This window comes from Oncorhynchus gorbuscha, linkage group LG24, assembly GCF_021184085.1.
Source record: "Oncorhynchus gorbuscha isolate QuinsamMale2020 ecotype Even-year linkage group LG24, OgorEven_v1.0, whole genome shotgun sequence".
Classification (NCBI taxonomy): Eukaryota; Metazoa; Chordata; class Actinopteri; order Salmoniformes; family Salmonidae; genus Oncorhynchus; species Oncorhynchus gorbuscha.
In genome coordinates, this window is record NC_060196.1 from 54203843 (window position 1) to 54228026 (window position 24184).

Below are 24184 nucleotides of genomic sequence, written 5' to 3' on the forward strand. Positions count from 1 at the left end.
CCCCCCAGGGCACCCACTACTGCTGGCTCTCTGTCCCTCTTTCCCTCCCAGTTAGACAGCAAGGAGAGATTTTGCCATTTCTCTGACTGCTCACAGTTGAACTCAGGCAACGAGATGGAGGATTTGCGGTAGACTCATCTCATCACTCTATCAGATCTAACTGCTTTAATTCACATTAAGCTCGAGCGTTTTCCTTTCATTAACGTGAGATGATAGCTAGATGACATATAGCACTCTGATATGAGCTGTGTGCGTCATGTCATGTGCTCGTTCATTTGTCCAGTACTCTGTCAATATGAGCTGGCCTCATGCCATGTAGTCCTATGGGGATCATCCCATGTAGTCCTATGGGGCTCATCCCATGTAGTCCTATGGGGCTCATCCCATGTCGTCCTATGGGGCTCATCCCATGTCGTCCTATGGGGCTCATCCCATGTCGTCCTATGGGGCTCATCCCATGTCGTCCTATGTGGCTCTTTACCTTATTACATGTCAAACAGGAAGCAGTGTGTGTGTGTGTGATGTCACACAGGAAGCAGTGTGTGTGTGTGATGTCACACAGGAAGCAGTGTGTGTGGGCAGGCAGGGGGCAGGAACCTTCCGTGACTCTGGAGCTTACTGATAGAGAGAGGCTTTGAGGCACACACACACACACGCACCTCACAGCCTGCTGCCAGCCCCCAGACATCACTGTGCCGTGCCTCATGGGTATGCCACATCTCACAGATAGAGCCGAGTCTCTCTCACACACACACACTCTCTCTTTCATAATGGATTTTTAATCATTGTCAGTGTGAGTTTTAGCTAATTTCTGACTATAAAATGCATTATGCAAAGTGTTAGGCTTAACGTCTTGTTCCTAGACATCACAGTGACCATGGATCTGATGGGTCGAACATAGATTGACTATAACAGGCCAACTAGAAACAAAACCATTGGTAATAAAAGGATGGGAACTGGTGTTGGGGTCAATTCCATTTCTATTCCGAAAGTAAACCAGATTCCAATTCCACATTTTCCCTCATTGAAAAGTATTGAATAGAATTGTAATTTCAGTGTACTTCAGTGTACTTCAGTGTACTTCCTGAATATGGAATTGACCCCAACCCTGATGGGAACCATTAAGCCTAGGAGCTTTATGGTCCATGTTGGCCTCTTTTCTTTTTAATATCATAAACATTACCACGCTCTTTACAATCAACCTTTATTCTCTCTGGTTGTCTTCCATTGTTTCGTGGCCTGTGAGGCTTTTCATCAGCTTCTCCAAAACAATCAGTGCCTGTTGAACCCAGATCCTTTGGCTACAGCGAGACCTATTCATTTAGGGTTTGTTTTATTTCAATATAGCCATCGTCATCACTCTCCGAACCTTGAGCCATCTGTGCCCACAAAAGCAGGAAACACCCACACTGTGACCTATTTCGTTCCAGGAGCCCCGTTGGGAACCTAATTTGTCTGACTAGCTTCCAATAGAGAATGTTTAATGAGGTGTAGTGACTGGGTGGTAATGTTGTTGTTGTTGTGTTGTCACAGAACGTTGCAGATGCTACTGCAGCAGTTCATTTTAGCCTAGAATCTGTGATGCTGTGGTTTACTCCCAGTTGTAAAAAAGGGAATTTAGAGTTATGTATTGTGAGGGAGTCCATGGAGATGGCAGTATAATGTAAGAAATGTCTCATTTTTAGTGATCTTCTGTCTGATTTTACTTTTTGGGGGCTGTGTTAAAGGGATGTTGTTAAGGAGGCCCTTTACCTACTTCCCCAGAGTCAGATGAAGTTGTGGATACCATTGTTATGTCTCTGTGTCCAGTATGAAGGAAGTTGGAGGTAATTTCACAAGCCAATGCTAACTCACGTTAGCGGAAGTATATAAAGGGTCTCATTGCCAAAATCCCAAAGTATCCCTTTAATACTCTGTAAACATACAACACGACGCAATTTAGTCTTATTTTGTCCCCGTCTGTGTTAAATTCACCATGTCTCTGCTGGGTTTGATTGGAGGAAGAACCCTCCTGTGTCCCAGGACTGTGGCTGACTACTGACTACTGACTACTGCAGTATTATGTAACACTGCTGACTAACAGGTGTGTGTGTGTGTGTGTGTGTGTGTGTGTGTGTGTGTGTGTGTGTGTGTGTGTGTGTGTGTGTGTGTGTGTGTGTGTGTGTGTGTGTGTGTGTGTGTGTGTGTGTGTGTGTGTGTGTGTGTGTGTGTGTGTGTGTGTGTGTGTGTGTGTGTTTCTTGCAGTTTTAAATGCGAGTAGAGTGTATGCAGCATAAAACAAAATGTCCTTGTTACATTAGAAGCCAGCTCGGAATCAGTCAATCAGAGCTGAGGACGGCCCCTCTCTTCTCATTCACCCGTACACTGCTAACACACAATACATCATCTTACCGCACTGTGCAAATGACCTTGAAGGCACCTTGATGACACTACTGTTCTACGCGCTAAGAAGGGGGAACAAACAGCTGTGCGTGTGTGTGATTCATACTGCGGGACAGCTGAGCTAGCTCAGGGCAGTACGGAGTTCCCTGTCCTGGCTGTCTTCTATTCTGTATTACAGGGCAGTACAGACTCCCCTGTCCTGGCTGTCTTCTATTCTGTATTACAGGGCAGTACGGACTCCCCAACCTGGGTCCTGAGCATCTCCTTTCGCTGCTTAATGAATGCACCAATACAAACACAACCCCCCTCTCACTCTCACTCACTCACACACACAGACATGCACACACACCCTCAGATCAGCACGGAAAAGAAACGCTGCAACGTAGCCTGCCGTGAGGGGGATTTCTGTCTGTCTGTCCGTCTGTCTGTCTCTAGGTCTCTTATTTGAGTCAGATATAACCTGCTCTCTGCTCGGTCGGCGGAGCCTGGCAAAGCTCTTCATCACTGGGTGCACTTTAAACCGCCCTCGGTAATTAAATCACCCTTTTCGATGTCAACTGCAGGAAGGCAGACAGGCCGCTGTGCCACCGGTGGCTCTATTGGCAGGAGCCTCCACCTGTCATCATATTTCACTTCTTAAGTGCGTAACAAAATTACATTTTGTTGATGCAGTTCATTTAGTTTCTTAATTGTATTTCAGTGTTATTGTCTATTGTTGATAGTTATCTCTAGGCTACAGAATGAATTGAAGTTTCGCTCCTCTGGTTTTATGAAGTTGTTTAAAAGCTATAGTACTTTGTCAGTGGAACCGGCAGTAAAGTGGACCCGGCAGTACAGTGGACCCGGCAGTACAGTGGAACCGGCAGTACAGTGGGCCCGGCAGTACAGTGGAACCGGCAGTACAGTAGACCCGGCAGTACAGTCCCGGCAGTACAGTGGACCCGGCAGTACAGTGGAACCGGCAGTACAGTGGAACCGGCAGTACAGTGGACCCGGCAGTACTGTGGACCCGGCTGCTCTAATCACTGCTCCCTACATTCTTAGAAGAAAAGGTGCTATCTAGAACCTGAAAGGGCTCTACCCTTTTTTTCTAAGTGTGTACCGCACCACTGTTTAACTGGGAAGCGAGTGCTCTGTTGCCTCCATCCATCAAATGTTGGTGTGTTTGTGTGAGTAGGAACGCATCTCTTCTGGAATGGATGGGCGTTTTATTAAATAGTCACCTCACGGACACTCCCCCTCACACAAACGTTATGACTCACATCCCAACACGATGTAGGCCAGCCCCCCCCTCCCTTCCACCGCTCTCACCTCTCAGGGGCTCTGCTACAAATGTGTCAATGCATTTAAACTGCCATCTCTCTCTTTTAGTCCCTCAATCTCTTTCTCTCTTTTGCTCTCTTTCTCTCTCTCTCTTTATCTCTTTCTCTATGTGTCTGAACATTAAGAACACCTTCCTAATATTGAGTTGCTACCCCCCCATTTGCCCTCACAATAGCCTAAATTTGTCAGGGCATGGACTCTGCAAGGTGTTGAAAGCATTCCACAGGGATGCTGGCCCATGTTGACTCCAATGCTTTTGTTAGCAGTTTATGTTATTCTTTAATAACACAGACCTCAAATCAAATCAGGGTTTATTCAAATAGGAAATCATGCTTGGAAGTAGATGGTCATTCTCCCCTGTCCTCAGTGATGCTCTCCTGAGACTCTCTCCAGTGAACAAAGGGCAGGATCTAGTTTTATAACCCAGCCCTAGCCTGTGGTTGACCAATTAGAATTCCTTGCAATAAAACTGGGCCAATGGCCAGATAAGTATCCTATTTCAGACTCAATATACAGACAAATTCCTCCTATGTCCCTGCATTAATCCCCTACTACAGAAAAAAACACTATTTCCATTGATCTTTAGTCCTCTATTGGCTGTTAGTCATCTGTCTCTCTCTTTATCTTGGAAATATTCTTACACTTCTCATAGTTGTGTCAAGTTGGCTGGATGTCCTTTGGGGGGTGGATCATTCTTAATACTTGCGGAAAACTGTTGAGTGTGAAAAACCCAGCAGCATTTGCAGTTCTTGACACAAACCGGTGTGCTTGGCACCTACTACCATACCCCGTTCAAAGGCATTTAAATATTTTGTCTTTCTCATTCACCCTCTAAATGGCAAACATACACAATCCATGTCGTATCCATGTATTAAAAGGCTTAAAAATCCTTCTTTAACCCGTCTCCTCCTCTTCATCTACACTGATTGAAGTGGATTTAACAAGTGACATCAATAAGGGACCACAGCTTTCACCTGGATTCACCTGGTCAGTCTGTGTCATGGAAAGAACATGTGTTCTTAATGTTTTGTACACTCAGTTTATATCTTCACTCTCACTCAGCTTCTCTCTCTCTCAAGCTGTCTCGCTCTCTCTCAGCTTCTATATCTTCACTCTGTGTTTCGGTTGGTTGTGCATCACATAATTATTCATTGGCTGAGACCCACTGCTTGCATATTAGCTCTTTCTATTGTTGGAAACACAGTGAGGGTTGAGAACAGCATTTCTATTGTTGGAAACACAGTGAGGGTTGAGAACAGCATTTCTATTGTTGGAAACACAGTGAGGGTTGAGAACAGCATTTCTATTGTTGGAAACACAGTGAGGGTTGAGAACAGCATTTCTATTGTTGGAAACACAGTGAGGGTTGAGAACAGCATTTCTATTGTTGGAAACACAGTGAGGGTTGAGAACAGCATTTCTATTGTTGAGGGTTGAGAACAGCATTTCTATTGTTGAAACACAGTGAGGGTTGAGAACAGCATTTCTATTGTTGAAACACAGTGAGGGTTGAGAACAGCATTTCTATTGTTGAAACACAGTGAGGGTTGAGAACAGCATTTCTATTGTTGGAAACACAGTGAGGGTTGAGAACAGCATTTCTATTGTTGAAACACAGTGAGGGTTGAGAACAGCATTTCTATTGTTGAAACACAGTGAGGGTTGAGAACAGCATTTCTATTGTTGGAAACACAGTGAGGGTTGAGAACAGCATTTCTATTGTTGAAACACAGTGAGGGTTGAGAACAGCATTTCTATTGTTGGAAACACAGTTGAGAACAGCATTGGAAACACAGTGAGGGTTGAGAACAGCATTTCTATTGTTGGAAACACAGTGAGGGTTGAGAACAGCATTTCTATTGTTGGAAACACAGTGAGGGTTGAGAACAGCATTTCTATTGTTGGAAACACAGTGAGGGTTGAGAACAGCATTTCTATTGTTGGAAACACAGTGAGGGTTGAGAACAGCATTTCTATTGTTGGAAACACAGTGAGGGTTGAGAACAGCATTTCTATTGTTGGAAACACAGTGAGGGTTGAGAACAGCATTTCTATTGTTGGAAACACAGTGAGGGTTGAGAACAGCATTTCTATTGTTGGAAACACAGTGAGGGTTGAGAACAGCATTTCTATTGTTGAAACACAGTGAGGGTTGAGAACAGCATTTCTATTGTTGAAACACAGTGAGGGTTGAGAACAGCATTTCTATTGTTGGAAACACAGTGAGGGTTGAGAACAGCATTTCTATTGTTGGAAACACAGTGAGGGTTGAGAACAGCATTTCTATTGTTGGAAACACAGTGAGGGTTGAGAACAGCATTTCTATTGTTGGAAACACAGTGAGGGTTGAGAACAGCATGTGAAATCATCCTGTAAATAATTCATACAGGACATCCGTCTGCTAGCCAACACTCTTAGCAAAAAGGGTTCTTCGGCTGTCCCCCATAGGAGAGCCCTATTTGGTTCCAGGTGGAACAATTTTGGGTTCCTGGGTTCCATGTAGAACCCTCTGTGAAAAGGGTTCTACATGGAACCCAAAAGGGTTCTACCTGGACCCAAAAAGGGTTCTCCAAAGGATTATCTTATGGGGACAGCTGAATAACCCTTTTAGATTGCACCTTTTTTTCCCGAAGAGTGTAGATGTAGACCCCTCTGTCCCTGTTGCCAAGGATTTTAAACTGCCAGCCATCTCAGCTACACATTGATTGTTGCCAAGGATTTTAAACTGCCAGCCATCTCAGCTACACATTGATTGTTGTCAAGGTGTTTTTCTTGAGGAGGGCTTTGTTAGCAGTTGTTAATGGGTGATTCCCAAGCAGCAACCTATTCCCTATAAAGCCCTATTGGCTCTGATCAAAAGTAGGGCAATATATAGGGAATAGTATGCCATTTGGGACAATGATTTGTACTGTAACCCTGGTCTGTTGAGGTTCTGCTATGTTTCCTCCTCTGTCTGTCTCTCTCCCTCCAAGTGTTAAGGTCAGGCAGGCTGTTATGCACCTGACCAAGTCTAGCTGGCAGCAGCGCAGCCCCAGAAAGCACCCGTTTCCTGCCAGTCCTCTATCATCCAGCCTGTGACTACTTCACTTCATCCCCCCAAGCCCTCCTCCCTCTCTCCTACAGTCCCTGACTTGCTTTCACTTTTCACACCAACCACTCAGACCCCAACATGATTTATGGTCAGTTTCATTTTCTCAAGAAAAGCCCTCTAATAAAAATGGTTGGATGGGAAGTGTGACGTAATGGATGAAATTGTTTTATATCTAAATGGCAGCAGCAACGGAGGAATGGACAGGTCGAAAGCTCAATCCTGGGAGCGTAAATTAGTGTACAGTTGGTTAATTAGTGTGTGTGTGTGTGTGTGTGTGTGTGTGTGTGTGTGTGTGTGTGTGTGTGTGTGTGTGTGTGTGTGTGTGTGTGTGTGTGTGTGTGTGTGTGTGTGTGTGTGTGTGTGTGTGTGTGTGTGTGTGTGTGTGTGTGTGTGTGTGTGTGTGTGTGCTTGACACTTGTTTTGATCTCAGCAGCTTTTGCAGCCCAGGGCCTCTACTATATAAGGTGTTGTGACACATGAGACGGACCAGACTCTAGACTGTTAAACTCTCCATTCCTCAGGACAGAACATCCTCGTAGAAGTCATAAAAACCTTTGTCCTTCTACATGTCCCATCCACTTCCAGACATTAGCCATCGATAAATCACCTCTTAAGTGTCTCAGCCAAGTCAATGTAAATGTCATTGTTATTGACTGTGGCCTAATGGTCATTGGGTTGGGAAGGGTAAACTGACCTGACACCTTGCTTACCCAAGGAATTCCACAAGATGCACTGATAGCATTTGTGTCTAATGATTCCGTTGTGGAGCTATATGAGCTGGCACCAAGACTGACTGAACACACTGTAAGGCCTGGACCAGAGCCATATGAATGAGCCAGCTGTGCTCGTTCAGTTCCACATATGGGACGCCATTGTGTGTCAAATGAGAATGATGTGTCAAGATTAACGTCTTTATTACCCACTGTGAGTTGCCCCCTTCTCACGTCCTTATTACCCACTGTGAGTTGCCCCCCCACCCCTTCTCACGTCCTTATTACCCACTGTGAGTTGCCCCCTTCTCACGTCCTTATTACCCACTGTGAGTTGCCCCCTTCTCACGTCCTTATTACCCACTGTGAGTTGCCCCCTACTCACGTCCTTATTACCCACTGTGGGTTGGCCTCCCCCCTTCTCACGTCCTTATTACCCACTGTGAGTTGCCCCCTTCTCACGTCCTTATTACCCACTGTGGGTTGCCCCCCTTCTCACGTCCTTATTAACCACTGTGAGTTGCCCCCCTTCTCACGTCCTTATTAACCACTGTGAGTTGCCCCCCTTTCTCACGTCCTTATTAACCACTGTGAGTTGCTCCCCCCTTCTCACGTCCTTATTACCCACTGTGAGTTGCCCCCTTCTCACGTCCTTATTACCCACTGTGGGTTGCCCCCCTTCTCACGTCCTTATTACCCACTGTGGGTTGCCCCCCTTCTCACGTCCTTATTACCCACTGTGAGTTGCCCCCTTCTCACGTCCTTATTACCCACTGTGAGTTGCCCCCTTCTCACGTCCTTATTACCCACTGTGGGTTGCCCCCCTTCTCACGTCCTTATTACCCACTGTGAGTTGCCCCCTTCTCACGTCCTTATTACCCACTGTGGGTTGCCCCCCTTCTCACGTCCTTATTACCCACTGTGAGTTGCCCCCTTCTCACGTCCTTATTACCCACTGTGGGTTGCCCCCCTTCTCACGTCCTTATTACCCACTGTGGGTTGCCCCCCTTCTCACGTCCTTATTACCCACTGTGAGTTGCCCCCTTCTCACGTCCTTATTACCCACTGTGGGTTGCCCCCTTCTCACGTCCTTATTACCCACTGTGGGTAGTTTTCATTTTTCCCCTCAGTCATTCTCTTTATGTTTCTCTCGCTCTCTGTCTCTCGCTCTCTGCCTCTGTCCATCTGTCTCTCTGTCCCTCTCACTGTCTCTCTCTGTCCCTCACCCCCTCTCTCTGCCTCTGTCCAGCTGTCTTTCTGTCCCTCTCACTGTCGCTCTCTATCCCTCACCCCCTCTCTCTGTCCCTCACCCCCTCTCTCTATCCCTCACCCCCTCTCTCTGTCCCTCACCCCCTCTCTCTGTCCCTCACCCCCTCTCTCTGTCCCTCACCCCCTCTCTCTATCCCTCACCCCCTCTCTCTATCCCTCACCCCCTCTCTCTGTCCCTCACCCCCTCTCTCTGTCCCTCACCCCCCTCTCTCTGTCCCTCACCCCCTCTCTCTGTCCCTCACCCCCTCTCTCTGTCCCTCACCCCCTCTCTCTCTCTGTCCCTCACCCCCTCTCTGTCCCTCACACCCTCTCTCTGTCCCTCACCCCCTCTCTCTATCCCTCACCCCCTCTCTCTGTCCCTCACACCCTCTCTCTGTCCCTCACCCCCTCTCTCTGTCCCTCACCCCCTCTCTCTGTCCCTCACCCCCTCTCTCTATCCCTCACCCCCTCTCTCTGTCCCCCACACCCCTCTCTCTGTCCCTCACCCCCTCTCTCTGTCCCTCACACCCCTCTCTCTGTCCCTCACCCCCTCTCTCTGTCCCTCACCCCCTCTCTCTGTCCCTCACCCCCTCTCTCTGTCCCTCACCCCCTCTCTCTGTCCCTCACCCCCTCTCTCTGTCCCTCACCCCCTCTCTCTGTCCCTCACCCCCTCTCTCTATCCCTCACCCCCTCTCTCTCCCTCACCCCCCTCACCCCCTCTCTCTGTCCCTCACCCCCTCTCTCTGTCCCTCACCCCCTCTCTCTGTCCCTCACCCCCTCTCTCTGTCCCTCACCCCCTCTCTCTGTCCCTCACCCCCTCCTCACCCCCTCTCTCTGTCCCTCACCCCCTCTCTCTGTCCCTCACCCCCTCTCTCTGTCCCTCACCCCCTCTCTCTCCCTCACCCCCTCTCTCTGTCCCTCACCCCCTCTCTCTGTCCCTCACCCCCTCTCTCTGTCCCTCACCCCCTCTCTCTGTCCCTCACCCCCTCTGTCCCTCACCCCCTCTCTCTGTCCCTCACCCCCTCTCTGTCCCTCACCCCCTCTCTCTGTCCCTCACCCCCTCTCTCTGTCCCTCACCCCCTCTCTCTGTCCCTCACCCCCTCTCTCTGTCCCTCACCCCCTCTCTCTGTCCCTCACCCCCTCTCTCTGTCCCTCACCCCCTCTCTCTGTCCCTCACCCCCTCTCTCTGTCCCTCACCCCCCTCTCTCTGTCCCTCACCCCCTCTCTCTGTCCCTCACCCCCTCTCTCTGTCCCTCACCCCCTCTCTCTGTCCCTCACCCCCTCTCTCTGTCCCTCACCCCCTCTCTCTGTCCCTCACCCCCTCTCTCTGTCCCTCACCCCCTCTCTCTGTCCCTCACCCCCCTCTCTCTGTCCCTCACCCCCTCTCTCTGTCCCTCACCCCCTCTCTCTGTCCCTCACCCCCTCTCTCTGTCCCTCACCCCCTCTCTCTGTCCCTCACCCCCTCTCTCTGTCTAGTTTTGTGACTCTGCTCTTCCCTACATGGTCTAAATCTGTCTGTCCTAAGTCTCGCTGGGCAACAGTAAATATATCCTGAAGTAGTGCGAGTCACACTGCTCTCAGTATTGTTCCACATCTTTGACCCGGTGGAGAGAAAAATCCTGGTCTTTATTTACTAGAATCGGACATCCTGTTTACCCCGACCGCTTTCCCAAAGAAACAAACTGCTTACCGACAGATTCAAATCTGTTTGCGACATTTTATGTGTTTGTATCCGACGCCGACAGCAGGTTGTGACCAAAACAAGTGAACAATTTACAGAAACACAGTTTTGGGGCCCTGTGAGTAACCTCAATTAAAACCTTGAGGAGGAAGTCATGTCTCGTTGATTGGTCATTGAGGGGTCATAAGGACATGTCTACAGCAAGTCCGTCTACAGGCAACAGGAAGTAGTGATGTTTGGGGCACAGTGGAGCTCTGGGTTCCCAAGCCACCTGGGTCATAGTCATCATCAACAACCATCAGGTTCACTTGAACCAGAATGTGAACAGGGCTTCACTTACTGTGAGATCCTGTATAGTCTACACTCTGATAAGACCATAATCCACTAGTCTACACTCTGATAAGACCATAACCCACTAGTCTACACTCTGATAAGACCATAACCCACTAGTCTACACTCTGATAAGACCATAACCCACTAGTCTACACTCTGATAAGACCATAATCCACTAGTCTACACTCTGATAAGACCATAACCCACTAGTCTACACTCTGATAAGACCATAACCCACTAGTCTACATTCTGATAAGACCATAACCCACTAGTCTACACTCTGATAAGACCATAACCCACTAGTCTACATTCTGATAAGACCATAACCCACTAGTCTACATTCTGATAAGACCATAACCCACTAGTCTACACTCTGATAAGACCATAACCCACTAGTCTACATTCTGATAAGACCATAACCCACTAGTCTACATTCTGATAAGACCATAACCCACTAGTCTACATTCTGATAAGACCATAACCCGCTAGTCTACACTCTGATAAGACCATAACCCACTAGTCTACATTCTGATAAGACCATAACCCGCTAGTCTACACTCTGATGAGACCATAACCCACTAGTCTACACTCTGATAAGACCATAACCCACTAGTCTACATTCTGATAAGACCATAACCCACTAGTCTACACTCTGATAAGACCATAACCCACTAGTCTACACTCTGATAAGACCATAACCCACTAGTCTACATTCTGATAAGACCATAACCCACTAGTCTACACTCTGATAAGACCATAACCCACTAGTCTACACTCTGATAAGACCATAACCCGCTAGTCTACACTCTGAAAAGGCCACAACCCACTAGTCTACACTCTGATAAGACCATAACCCACTAGTCTACACTCTGAAAAGACCATAACCCACTAGTCTACACTCTGAAAAGGCCATAACCCACTAGTCTACATTCTGATAAGACCATAACCCCCTAGTCTACATTCTGATAAGACCATAACCCCCTAGTCTACATTCTGATAAGACCATAACCCACTAGTCTACATTCTGAAAAGACCATAACCCACTAGTCTACACTCTGAAAAGGCCACAACCCACTAGTCTACACTCTGATAAGACCATAACCCACTAGTCTACACTCTGAAAAGACCATAACCCACTAGTCTACACTCTGAAAAGGCCACAACCCACTAGTCTACACTCTGAAAAGGCCACAACCCACTAGTCTACACTCTGAAAAGGCCACAACCCACTAGTCTACACTCTGAAAAGACCATAACCCACTAGTCTACACTCTGAAAAGGCCACAACCCACTAGTCTACACTCTGAAAAGACCATAACCCACTAGTCTACACTCTGATAAGACCATAACCCGCTAGTCTACATTCTGATAAGACCATAACCCCCTAGTCTACATTCTGATAAGACCATAACCCACTAGTCTACACTCTGATAAGACCATAACCCACTAGTCTACATTCTGAAAAGACCATAACCCACTAGTCTACATTCTGATAAGACCATAACCCACTAGTCTACACTCTGATAAGACCATAACCCACTAGTCTACACTCTGATAAGACCATAACCCACTAGTCTACATTCTGATAAGACCATAACCCACTAGTCTACACTCTGATAAGACCATAACCCACTAGTCTACATTCTGATAAGACCATAACCCACTAGTCTACATTCTGATAAGACCATAACCCACTAGTCTACACTCTGATAAGACCATAACCCACTAGTCTACATTCTGATAAGACCATAACCCACTAGTCTACACTCTGATAAGACCATAACCCACTAGTCTACATTCTGATAAGGCTATAACCCACTAGTCTACACTCTGATAAGACCATAACCCACTAGTCTACATTCTGATAAGGCCACAACCCACTAGTCTACATTCTGAAAAGACCACAACCCACTAGTCTACATTCTGAAAAGACCATAACCCGCTAGTCTACATTCTGAAAAGGCTATAACCCACTAGTCTACACTCTGATAAGACCATAACCCACTAGTCTACACTCTGATAAGACCATAACCCACTAGTCTACACTCTGATAAGACCATAACCCACTAGTCTACACTCTGATAAGACCATAACCCACTAGTCTACACTCTGATAAGACCATAACCCGCTAGTCTACACTCTGATAAGACCATAACCCGCTAGTCTACATTCTGAAAAGACCATAACCCACTAGTCTACACTCTGATAAGACCATAACCCACTAGTCTACACTCTGATAAGACCATAACCCACTAGTCTACACTCTGATAAGACCATAACCCACTAGTCTACATTCTGATAAGACCATAACCCACTAGTCTACACTCTGATAAGACCATAACCCACTAGTCTACACTCTGATAAGACCATAACCCACTAGTCTACACTCTGATAAGACCATAACCCACTAGTCTACATTCTGAAAAGGCCACAACCCACTAGTCTACATTCTGATAAGACCATAACCCACTAGTCTACACTCTGATAAGACCATAACCCACTAGTCTACACTCTGATAAGACCATAACCCACTAGTCTACATTCTGAAAAGGCCACAACCCACTAGTCTACATTCTGATAAGACCATAACCCACTAGTCTACATTCTGAAAAGGCCACAACCCACTAGTCTACACTCTGATAAGACCAAAACCCACTAGTCTACACTCTGATAAGACCATAACCCACTAGTCTACACTCTGATAAGACCATAACCCACTAGTCTACATTCTGAAAAGGCCACAACCCACTAGTCTACATTCTGATAAGACCATAACCCACTAGTCTACATTCTGATAAGACCATAACCCACTAGTCTACATTCTGATAAGACCATAACCCACTAGTCTACATTCTGATAAGACCATAACCCACTAGTCTACATTCTGATAAGACCATAACCCACTAGTCTACATTCTGATAAGACCATAACCCACTAGTCTACATTCTGAAAAGGCCACAACCCACTAGTCTACACTCTGATAAGACCATAACCCACTAGTCTACATTCTGAAAAGGCCACAACCCACTAGTCTACATTCTGAAAAGGCCACAACCCACTAGTCTACACTCTGATAAGACCATAACCCACTAGTCTACATTCTGATAAGACCATAACCCACTAGTCTACATTCTGATAAGACCATAACCCACTAGTCTACACTCTGATAAGACCATAACCCACTAGTCTACATTCTGATAAGACCATAACCCACTAGTCTACATTCTGATAAGACCATAACCCACTAGTCTACACTCTGATAAGACCATAACCCACTAGTCTACACTCTGATAAGACCATAACCCACTAGTCTACACTCTGATAAGACCATAACCCACTAGTCTACATTCTGATAAGACCACAACCCACTAGTCTACACTCTGATAAGACCATAACCCACTAGTCTACATTCTGATAAGACCATAACCCACTAGTCTCCACTCTGATAAGACCATAACCCACTAGTCTACATTCTGATAAGGCTATAACCCACTAGTCTACACTCTGATAAGACCATAACCCACTAGTCTACATTCTGATAAGGCCACAACCCACTAGTCTACATTCTGAAAAGACCACAACCCACTAGTCTACATTCTGAAAAGGCCACAACCCACTAGTCTACACTCTGATAAGACCATAACCCACTAGTCTACATTCTGATAAGACCATAACCCACTAGTCTACATTCTGATAAGACCATAACCCACTAGTCTACATTCTGATAAGACCATAACCCACTAGTCTACATTCTGATAAGACCATAACCCACTAGTCTACATTCTGATAAGACCATAACCCACTAGTCTACATTCTGAAAAGGCCACAACCCACTAGTCTACACTCTGATAAGACCATAACCCACTAGTCTACATTCTGAAAAGGCCACAACCCACTAGTCTACATTCTGAAAAGGCCACAACCCACTAGTCTACACTCTGATAAGACCATAACCCACTAGTCTACATTCTGATAAGACCATAACCCACTAGTCTACATTCTGATAAGACCATAACCCACTAGTCTACATTCTGATAAGACCATAACCCACTAGTCTACATTCTGATAAGGCTATAACCCACTAGTCTACACTCTGATAAGACCATAACCCACTAGTCTACATTCTGATAAGGCCACAACCCACTAGTCTACATTCTGAAAAGACCACAACCCACTAGTCTACATTCTGAAAAGGCCACAACCCACTAGTCTACACTCTGATAAGACCATAACCCACTAGTCTACATTCTGATAAGACCATAACCCACTAGTCTACATTCTGATAAGACCATAACCCACTAGTCTACATTCTGATAAGACCATAACCCACTAGTCTACATTCTGATAAGACCATAACCCACTAGTCTACACTCTGATAAGACCATAACCCACTAGTCTACATTCTGATAAGACCATAACCCACTAGTCTACATTCTGATAAGACCATAACCCGCTAGTCTACATTCTGATAAGACCATAACCCACTAGTCTACATTCTGATAAGACCATAACCCACTAGTCTACACTCTGATAAGACCATAACCCACTAGTCTACATTCTGATAAGACCATAACCCACTAGTCTACATTCTGAAAAGGCCACAACCCACTAGTCTACATTCTGAAAAGGCCACAACCCACTAGTCTACACTCTGATAAGACCATAACCCACTAGTCTACATTCTGATAAGACCATAACCCACTAGTCTACATTCTGATAAGACCATAACCCACTAGTCTACATTCTGAAAAGGCCATAACCCACTAGTCTACACTCTGATAAGACCATAACCCACTAGTCTACATTCTGATAAGACCATAACCCACTAGTCTACATTCTGAAAAGGCCATAACCCACTAGTCTACACTCTGATAAGACCATAACCCACTAGTCTACACTCTGATAAGACCATAACCCACTAGTCTACACTCTGATAAGACCATAACCCACTAGTCTACATTCTGAAAAGGCCATAACCCACTAGTCTACACTCTGATAAGACCATAACCCACTAGTCTACACTCTGATAAGACCATAACCCACTAGTCTACACTCTGATAAGACCATAACCCACTAGTCTACACTCTGATAAGACCATAACCCACTAGTCTACACTCTGATAAGACCATAACCCACTAGTCTACACTCTGATAAGACCATAACCCACTAGTCTACATTCTGAAAAGGCCACAACCCACTAGTCTACACTCTGATAAGACCATAACCCACTAGTCTACACTCTGATAAGACCATAACCCACTAGTCTACATTCTGAAAAGGCCACAACCCACTAGTCTACATTCTGATAAGACCATAACCCACTAGTCTACACTCTGATAAGACCATAACCCACTAGTCTACACTCTGATAAGACCATAACCCACTAGTCTACACTCTGATAAGACCATAACCCACTAGTCTACACTCTGATAAGACCATAACCCACTAGTCTACACTCTGATAAGACCATAACCCACTAGTCTACATTCTGAAAAGGCCATAACCCACTAGTCTACACTCTGATAAGACCATAACCCACTAGTCTACACTCTGATAAGACCATAACCCACTAGTCTACATTCTGAAAAGGCCACAACCCACTAGTCTACATTCTGATAAGACCATAACCCACTAGTCTACATTCTGAAAAGGCCACAACCCACTAGTCTACATTCTGATAAGACCATAACCCACTAGTCTACATTCTGATAAGACCATAACCCACTAGTCTACATTCTGATAAGACCATAACCCGCTAGTCTACACTCTGATAAGACCATAACCCACTAGTCTACATTCTGATAAGGCCATAACCCACTAGTCTACACTCTGATAAGACCATAACCCACTAGTCTAAACTCTGATAAGACCATAATCCACTAAAGTGGAAACAACATTGATTCGACCAGTGTGTTCCCAGTTGGAAAGTTATAACATTTTCTGAGCAGGTATAAGAGTAGCCTACTCTTTTTATTTCATCTTTTAGCTGATTCCAGAGTTCTTAGAATGAAATGTGAGATTTGTTCTCACTGGCAAAGTTTTATATTATAAATCATCACTTTGCTTCATTGAAAATGTGGGGGGTGTGGCCTCTCACCGACTAACAAGGGGAGGGGGTGTGGCCTCGTCTAACACAGTGACTGGGTGTGGCCTCGTCTAACACGGTGAGGGGGTGTGGCCTCGTCTAACACAGTGACGGGGTGTGGCCTCGTCTAACGCGGTGAGAGGGTGTGGCCTAGTACTATCCTCCTTAAGGTGTATGCAACCATAATGTGACAGCCAGCCAAACTCCAATCAAGAACTTAACCAGAGTCAGGGATAGGCTTTCCATAACCCTCCAGTTTTATAGTTGAAACGGTGTAAAAATGAAGTCATTGGAGCATCTCAGACTAAAAAGCATTATTAATGCACAACCGAGTCTAACCGATGTATCATAGTCACATAGTGAACAAAACAATACTTGACCAACACTGTACATAGAAAACATATCATTCTTGAATATTGTTCTAAATAGGATTAGTATTTATATAACATGTAAACTAACTTAAGTGTGAAGAGAAATCACATGTAGGGAGAAGCTAGCTCCAAAAACAGCACTTAACAAGCAGGCTAGGCTAACGAGGGGATACATGTAATCGATTTACTTAACTCAGAATTAAAACATGACCTGCAGAAAATACTTAGAATACTAAAAGATGAACATCTTAGAAATTATTTGTACTTACAGGCCATGCTTAACAAAGGCTTAACAAGAAGGATGGCAGAAGATAAACCTCCGCATTATGTCACTCTTTTCCAACATCATGAACTGCATCATTTCCTATTTTTCCTGTTTTACCACCAACAAAGAAGTAGCACAGCGGAGTACACGCTAGCTGCTGCTACACGAAACAGCCACTGGATGGCGCCAAATCAAACGCCACTTGGCCAAAAGAATAGTAGGCAGAATAGGCCTCATCTAACATATTGCACTTGAATGGATCTTAAACACAGAACAGACAGCTGGTATGATTCATTGTGACAAAATGTTTCCAAATATCAGTTTGTTGGATAAGACGATGGATGAATGACAATCACCCACAAGTGTCCTTCTAAGATGGTGTTGTTACTTGCATATTACTAGCATGTAGGCTACCCCATTTATGTACACCAGGACTCTGTTCTGTGCCTGCGTAGTAGCCAGTGAATTGGCACACTTCACCGAATCTGCTTTGTCATTCAGCAAGTAACACTACGTAAAAGGGCTACTTTGACCAAGATGCAGGTAGCCTTAATAGCCCAGAGAAAATGAGTGTGTGTAATCAGCTTTTTGTGTGTATGGAATAATTCGGGGATCTTTTATTTCCACTAATGAAACATGGGACCAATGCTTTACATGTTGCGTTTATATTTGATGATAAACCCTAACCCCCTTCTCGTTTCCTGTCGATCTCCAGGTCTTCCAGAACAGTATTACAGCCTGACATGGTTCCTGAGCCCCATCCTGGGCCTAATCTTCACACCTCTGATTGGCTCAGCCAGCGATCGCTGCACCTTGAAATGGGGCCGGCGACGTCCTTTCATCCTGGCCCTGTGTGTGGGCGTGCTGTTTGGAGTGGCACTCTTCCTCAACGGGTCACTCATAGGTAACAAATAATATATTATAAACTGGGTGGTTCGAGCCCTGAATGCTGATTGGCTGACAGCCATGGTATATCAGACCCAGTGATGTAAAGTACTTAAGTAAAAATACTTTAAAGCACTACTTAAGTATTTTTTTGGGGTGTCTGTACTTTACTTTACTATTTATATTTTTGACAACTTTTGCTTTTACTCCACTACATTCCTAAATAAATAATGTACTTTCTACACCCAAAAGTACTCGGTACATTTTGAATGCTTAGCAGGACAGGAAAACGGTCTGATTCACGCACTTAAAAAGAAAATTCCTGGTCATTCCGACTGCTTCTGATCTGGCGGACTCACTAAACACTAAACAGGCTAAACACAAATGCTTTGTTTGTAAATTAAAAAACAAAAGAATCGTGCTGTTTGGTTTGCATAATATAAGGAATTTTAAATGATCTATACTTTTCTTTTGATACTTAAAAACCTCTTTGGGCTGAGATCCCGCTAATCGATCGATATGACAACAGCCAGTGAAAGTACAGGGCGCCAAATTCTAACAACAGAAATCTCATAATTAAAATTCCACAAACATATAAGTATTTCACACCATTTTAAAGATACACTTCTTGTTAATCCCACCACAGTGTCCGGTTTCAAATCGGCTTTACAGCGCAAGCACAACAAACGATTATGTTAGGTCAGAGCCAAGTCACAGAAAAACACAGCCATTTTTCCAGCCAAAGAGAGGAGTCACAAAAATCAGAAATAGAGATAGAATTAATCACTAACCTTTGATGATATTCATCAGATGACACTCATAGGACTTCATGTTACACAATACATGTATGTTTTGTTCGATAAAGTTCATATTTATATAAAAAATATCAGTATACATTGGCGCGTTATGTTCAGTAGTTCCAAAAGCATCCAGTGATTTTGCAGAGAGCCACATCAATTTACAGAAATACTTATCATAAATGTTGATGAAAATACAAGTGTTATACATGGAACTTTAGATACACTTCTCCTTAAAGCAACCGCTGTGTCAGATTTGGGGGAAAAAAACAAGCAAACCAGGCAATAATCTGAGTACGACGCTCAGAGACTAAAACAACCCAAATAGATATCAGAAATAGCATTATAAATATAAAATGACATTTGATGATCTTCATCAGAATACACTCCCAGGAATCCCAGTTCCACAATAAATATTTTTATTTTTTTCGATAAAGTTCATCTTTATGTCTCAATATCTCCTTTTGTTAGTGCATTCAGTTCACAAATCCAAATTCATGACGCATGAGCAGACGAAAAGTCAAACAGTTCCGTTACAGTCCGTAGAAACATGTCAAACAAAGTATACAATCAATCTTTAGGATGTTTTTAACATAAATCTTCAATAATGTTCCAACCGGAGAATTCCTTTGTCTGTAGAAATGCAATGGAACAGAGCTCGCTCTCACGTCACGAGCTCATGACACTCTGCCAGACACCTGGCTCAAACAGCCCTTATGAGCCCCACTTCACAGTAGAGGCATCAAACAAGGTTCTAAAGACTGTTGACATCTAGTGGAAGCCTTAGGAAGTGCAACATGACCAATATCCCACTGTATCTTCAATAGGGAATAAGTTGAAAAACAACAAACCTCAGATTTCCCACTTCCCGGTTGGATTTTTTTCTCAGGTTTTTGCCTGCCATATGAGTTCTCACAGACATCATTCAAACAGTTTTAGACACTTTCAGAGTGTTTCCTATCCAAATATACTAATAATATGCATATCTTAGCTTCTGGGACTGAGTAGCAGGTAGTTTACTCTGGGCACCTTATTCATCCAAGCTACTCAATACTGCCCCCAGCCATAAGAAGATAAGTATATATATATATATATATATATATATATATATATATATATATATATATATATATATATATATTCTAAGTGGTGGATCAAAAGTATATTTTTAAGTATATTTTAGCAATTACATTTACTTTTGCTACTTAAGTAAATTTAAAACCAAATACTTTAAGACTTTTACTCAAGTAGTATTAGTATTTTACTGAGTGACTTTCACTTTTACTTATACTCAAGTATGAAAATTGGGTACTTTTTCCACCGCTGCGTATACAATGGGTGTGATAAAACATTATTTTTTTCCAAAGTAACTACAGTAATGTGTGCATTCATGTTATATATGGGTTTGTGACGACCCTCCCACTCTGTCTGCCGTATTCTGTCTTTGTTCTTGTTTTCTTATTAGGATGCCGGTGGGCGGAGTTGAGAGGGTCTCAGGGGGTTATGGGAAACACCTGGGCCAGGTGTCTCCCAGGATAAATAGACCTCTTCAACATTCATGGAGGAGACTCTCTCCATGCAGACACCCGTTGTAGATTGTGTTGTGGTTCTTGGTGGCTGTTTGTTTGTTTGCTTTGGCACCTTTCATCACCCTGCATTATCACATTCATGCATGCAAAACACTCACTTACACTACTGATTACTGATTACACACACCATTGTATATTACACTTAGTTACTTATTTAATAAATATAGATTTTGCTGTCCTTATCTCCACGTTGTCTCCCTTTGTTACGGGCTTTGAGCCGGTTCGTGACAAGTGGGGGCTCGTCCGGGATCTTTGAACTATTGGTTTGGGAGACCGTGGAGGTACGTGTTTGGATTGAATATTGTGTTTGAGTGTGATCGGCCCAGTATTGGTTGCCTTTGTTGTTTGGTTTGTGTGCTGTGTTGGAGAGAGTATAATGGTTAGTTTCCAGGCCCTGCCTAGCCTGAACTCTTGTTTTACTTTCTGTTGGGACGTCAGTCTGAAGTGAGTAATCTGCTGTGTACCTCGGTGGGAGATTTGGGTAGGGTAGTGGAACTTGCTACCCGGAGCTATAGCCTTTTTCCCCTGATAGGTTTAGCGACGTGTTTCATTTTTTGGAATATGTTGGGCATGGTTAATGTTTGTTATTTTTGTGTGGTGTCTGTGGACTGAGCAGTTGTCTCGAATGACATCCGTGGCTTGGTGGAATTTGCCAGCATGCTGGGGAGTTCTATTTCCTTGCCAGCGGGCTACAGTGCGTAAATTCCCACCGCAAATCTGCACGAAGACTAGGGTTGAGTTATTGTAGGTTTTGGGGAAGCTCCATATCTCATCTCTTTCTGTGGTGCTCAGGGTGATTGTCAATTCTCGGGTTGTGTTCTGGTGTGCTCAGCAGAAGGGAAAAGCGATAAAAAAAAAATTTGTGTGATTATGGCGTCTTATGTAGATAAGTTCATTCGCTCTCCATCAGAGGAATTGTTAGATTTAGGTACTAAAGAACAGCTGTTGAAGGTCGCGGAACACTACAAGGTTGAGATTAGTGATAAACGTCTAAAGAATTCTATCAGGTTGATATTGAAAGCCAATCTGATGGAGAGTGGTATTCTTGAAGTTACCACCGGGCCAGCCTCTGCTGAGGATTTGTTGTCTCCCCATAACGTTACAATGGCCATTCCATCGGTTAGTCCTAGTAGCCTTCTTTTGAACAGCAGAAAGAACTGCTTTTGTTACAGCTAGAGCATGATCGTGAGAAGCTAGAGCATGATCGTGAGAAGCTAGAGCATGATCGTGTGAAATATGAAAAGGAATTGGCATTTAAACAAGATATGGAGCGTGCTAAAATCAAGTTGCAACAAGAACGTATAGAGTTGGTTAGGGAAGGAAAGATCTCAGGGGAGAGTTTGTTTTGGGAAGGTGACCCAGATTTACCTAGGGGTAGTTCCGCTTTTGGTCATGCCCCAGAGACATTTGATATTGTTGGGAACTTGCGGTTATTGCCTCGGTTTAATGAAAGGGACCCCGAGACATTCTTTTCGTTGTTTGAGCGGGTTGCTGACGCTAGGAGTTGGCCTGATTCTGACCGCACTTTAATGTTGCAGTGTGTGCTGACTGGTAAAGCGCAGGAAGCATATTCAGCTCTTAGTGTACACGACAGTGCCAGTTATGATAAAGTTAAAACAGCTGTGTTACAGATTTATGAATTGGTCCCTGAGGCTTACCGCCAACGATTTAGAACTTTAAAAAGGGACGATAACCAGACTCATGTTGAGTTTGCGCGACAGTTATCTTTACAGTTTAATCGCTGGTGTTCCGCCTCTGCAGTTGTGACTTTCCAAGGGCTGTGTGATCTGATTATGTTAGAGCAATTTAAGGACACAATTCCTGATCGTATTGCCACTTATATTAATGAACAGAAAGTAATCAGAATGTTGCTGAAGCTGCGGTTTTGGCGGACGAGTATGTGTTGACTCACAAAAGTGTCTTTGCAAAACCCCGTATTCGGAAAGAGTGGGGGCATTCGGATAGATTTGGGCTTCGCTCACCGAGATACTTTGGTTCTCGGGCAGAGTTCTATTCAACTAGGGTTGAACCTGACTCCCATGGTAAGGCTGACTTTGGGCAGGAGTGTCACTACTGTCAAGGTTCAGGTCATTGGAAAACGAATGTCCACTTCTCAGGTCAAAGGGTGCTTACGCTAAATCTAAGCCTGCTGCGTTAGCTGCACCTGTTCCACATCAGTTCATTCTTGACTCATTTCCTCAGGCCCAGGAGAATGTGAAAGTCCATATTGATCCAGACTATTTACCTTTCATTACAGAAGGTTTTGTGTCTATGTTAGGAAGTAAAGACTTAGTGCCAGTGAAGATCCTGAGAGACACAGGTGCCTCTGAATCATTTGTGTTGGAGTCTGTGTTACCCTTTTCTGCTCTGGAGATGTGGCATGGGTCACTGAACAAACTGAGACTGATTCAGGGAATAGTGTTCTAATTAGGGGAATAGGTTTGAACACTCTGTCAGTTCCATTGCATAAACTGATGTTGGATTGTGGGCTGGTGAAGGGTGAAGTTGTTGTGGGGGTGCGTCCTTCGTTGCCTATTGAGGGTATCGACGTTATCCTTGGGAATAACTTGGCAGGTGAGCGTGTATGGCCAGTCGTGTTTCCATCTCTAGTGGTTTCCACTAAGCCGTCATTTGTTGGGATTCCTGATGAGAGTGTACAGAGTTTCCCAGAGGTGTTCTCTGCGTGTGCAGTGACACGTTCTATGAGCCGTGGCGAACTAGTCACTGCGCCGACTAATGATAATAATACAAAGTATGTCACTGTCTTCCCTGTTATCCCGTTATCTGTAACCCGCTCAGATCTAATCAATGCTCAACGGGATGACCCCACGTTGGAAGAGTTGCGTGATCAAATTGTGCCTATAGAACAGTTGGGAGATGTCGCCCATGGCTATTTCCTCCAAGAGGATGTCCTGATGAGAAAGTGGGTGTCTCATGATAGTGTTTTTCTGGGGAGGCAATTAGTCAAGTTGTTGTACCAGTTAAGCTTCGTGAGTTGGTGTTGGAAACTTCTCACAGCGACGTTGCTGGACATATGGGGGTGAGGAAAACCTACAATCGCATATTAAGACATTTCTTTTGGCCTAGATTAAAGAGGGATGTTTCTGATTTTATCAAAACTTGTCACACCTGTCAATTAACTGGTAAGCCTAATCAAGCTATTAAACCAGTACCATTGTTTCCTATTCCTGTACTCAGCCAACCTTTTGAGTATCTGATTATTGACTGTGTGGGTCCTCTGCCTCGTTCTAAAAGGGTAGCAGTTACCTGTTCACTGTGATGTGTCAGACCACTAGGTTTCCTGCTGCCTATCCTCTCCGATCTATCACGACTAAATCGGTGTTAAAAGCTTTGACTCAGTTTCTCTCATTGTTTGGAATCCCTAAGGTCATCAGAGTGATCAAGGATCTAATTTTACCTCTAA

General features: G+C 44.5%; 1 protein-coding gene across 1 annotated transcript in view; it reads left to right on the plus strand.

Moving 5' to 3' along the window:
• LOC124012998 (solute carrier family 45 member 4-like) overlaps positions 1 to 24184 on the plus strand; it is an 80355-nt gene that overhangs the window by 40825 nt on the left and 15346 nt on the right. The window contains exon 4 of the mRNA XM_046327102.1: positions 18205 to 18393. Coding sequence (XP_046183058.1) covers positions 18205 to 18393 — 189 coding nt within the window. The remainder of the gene's footprint in view (positions 1 to 18204; positions 18394 to 24184) is intronic.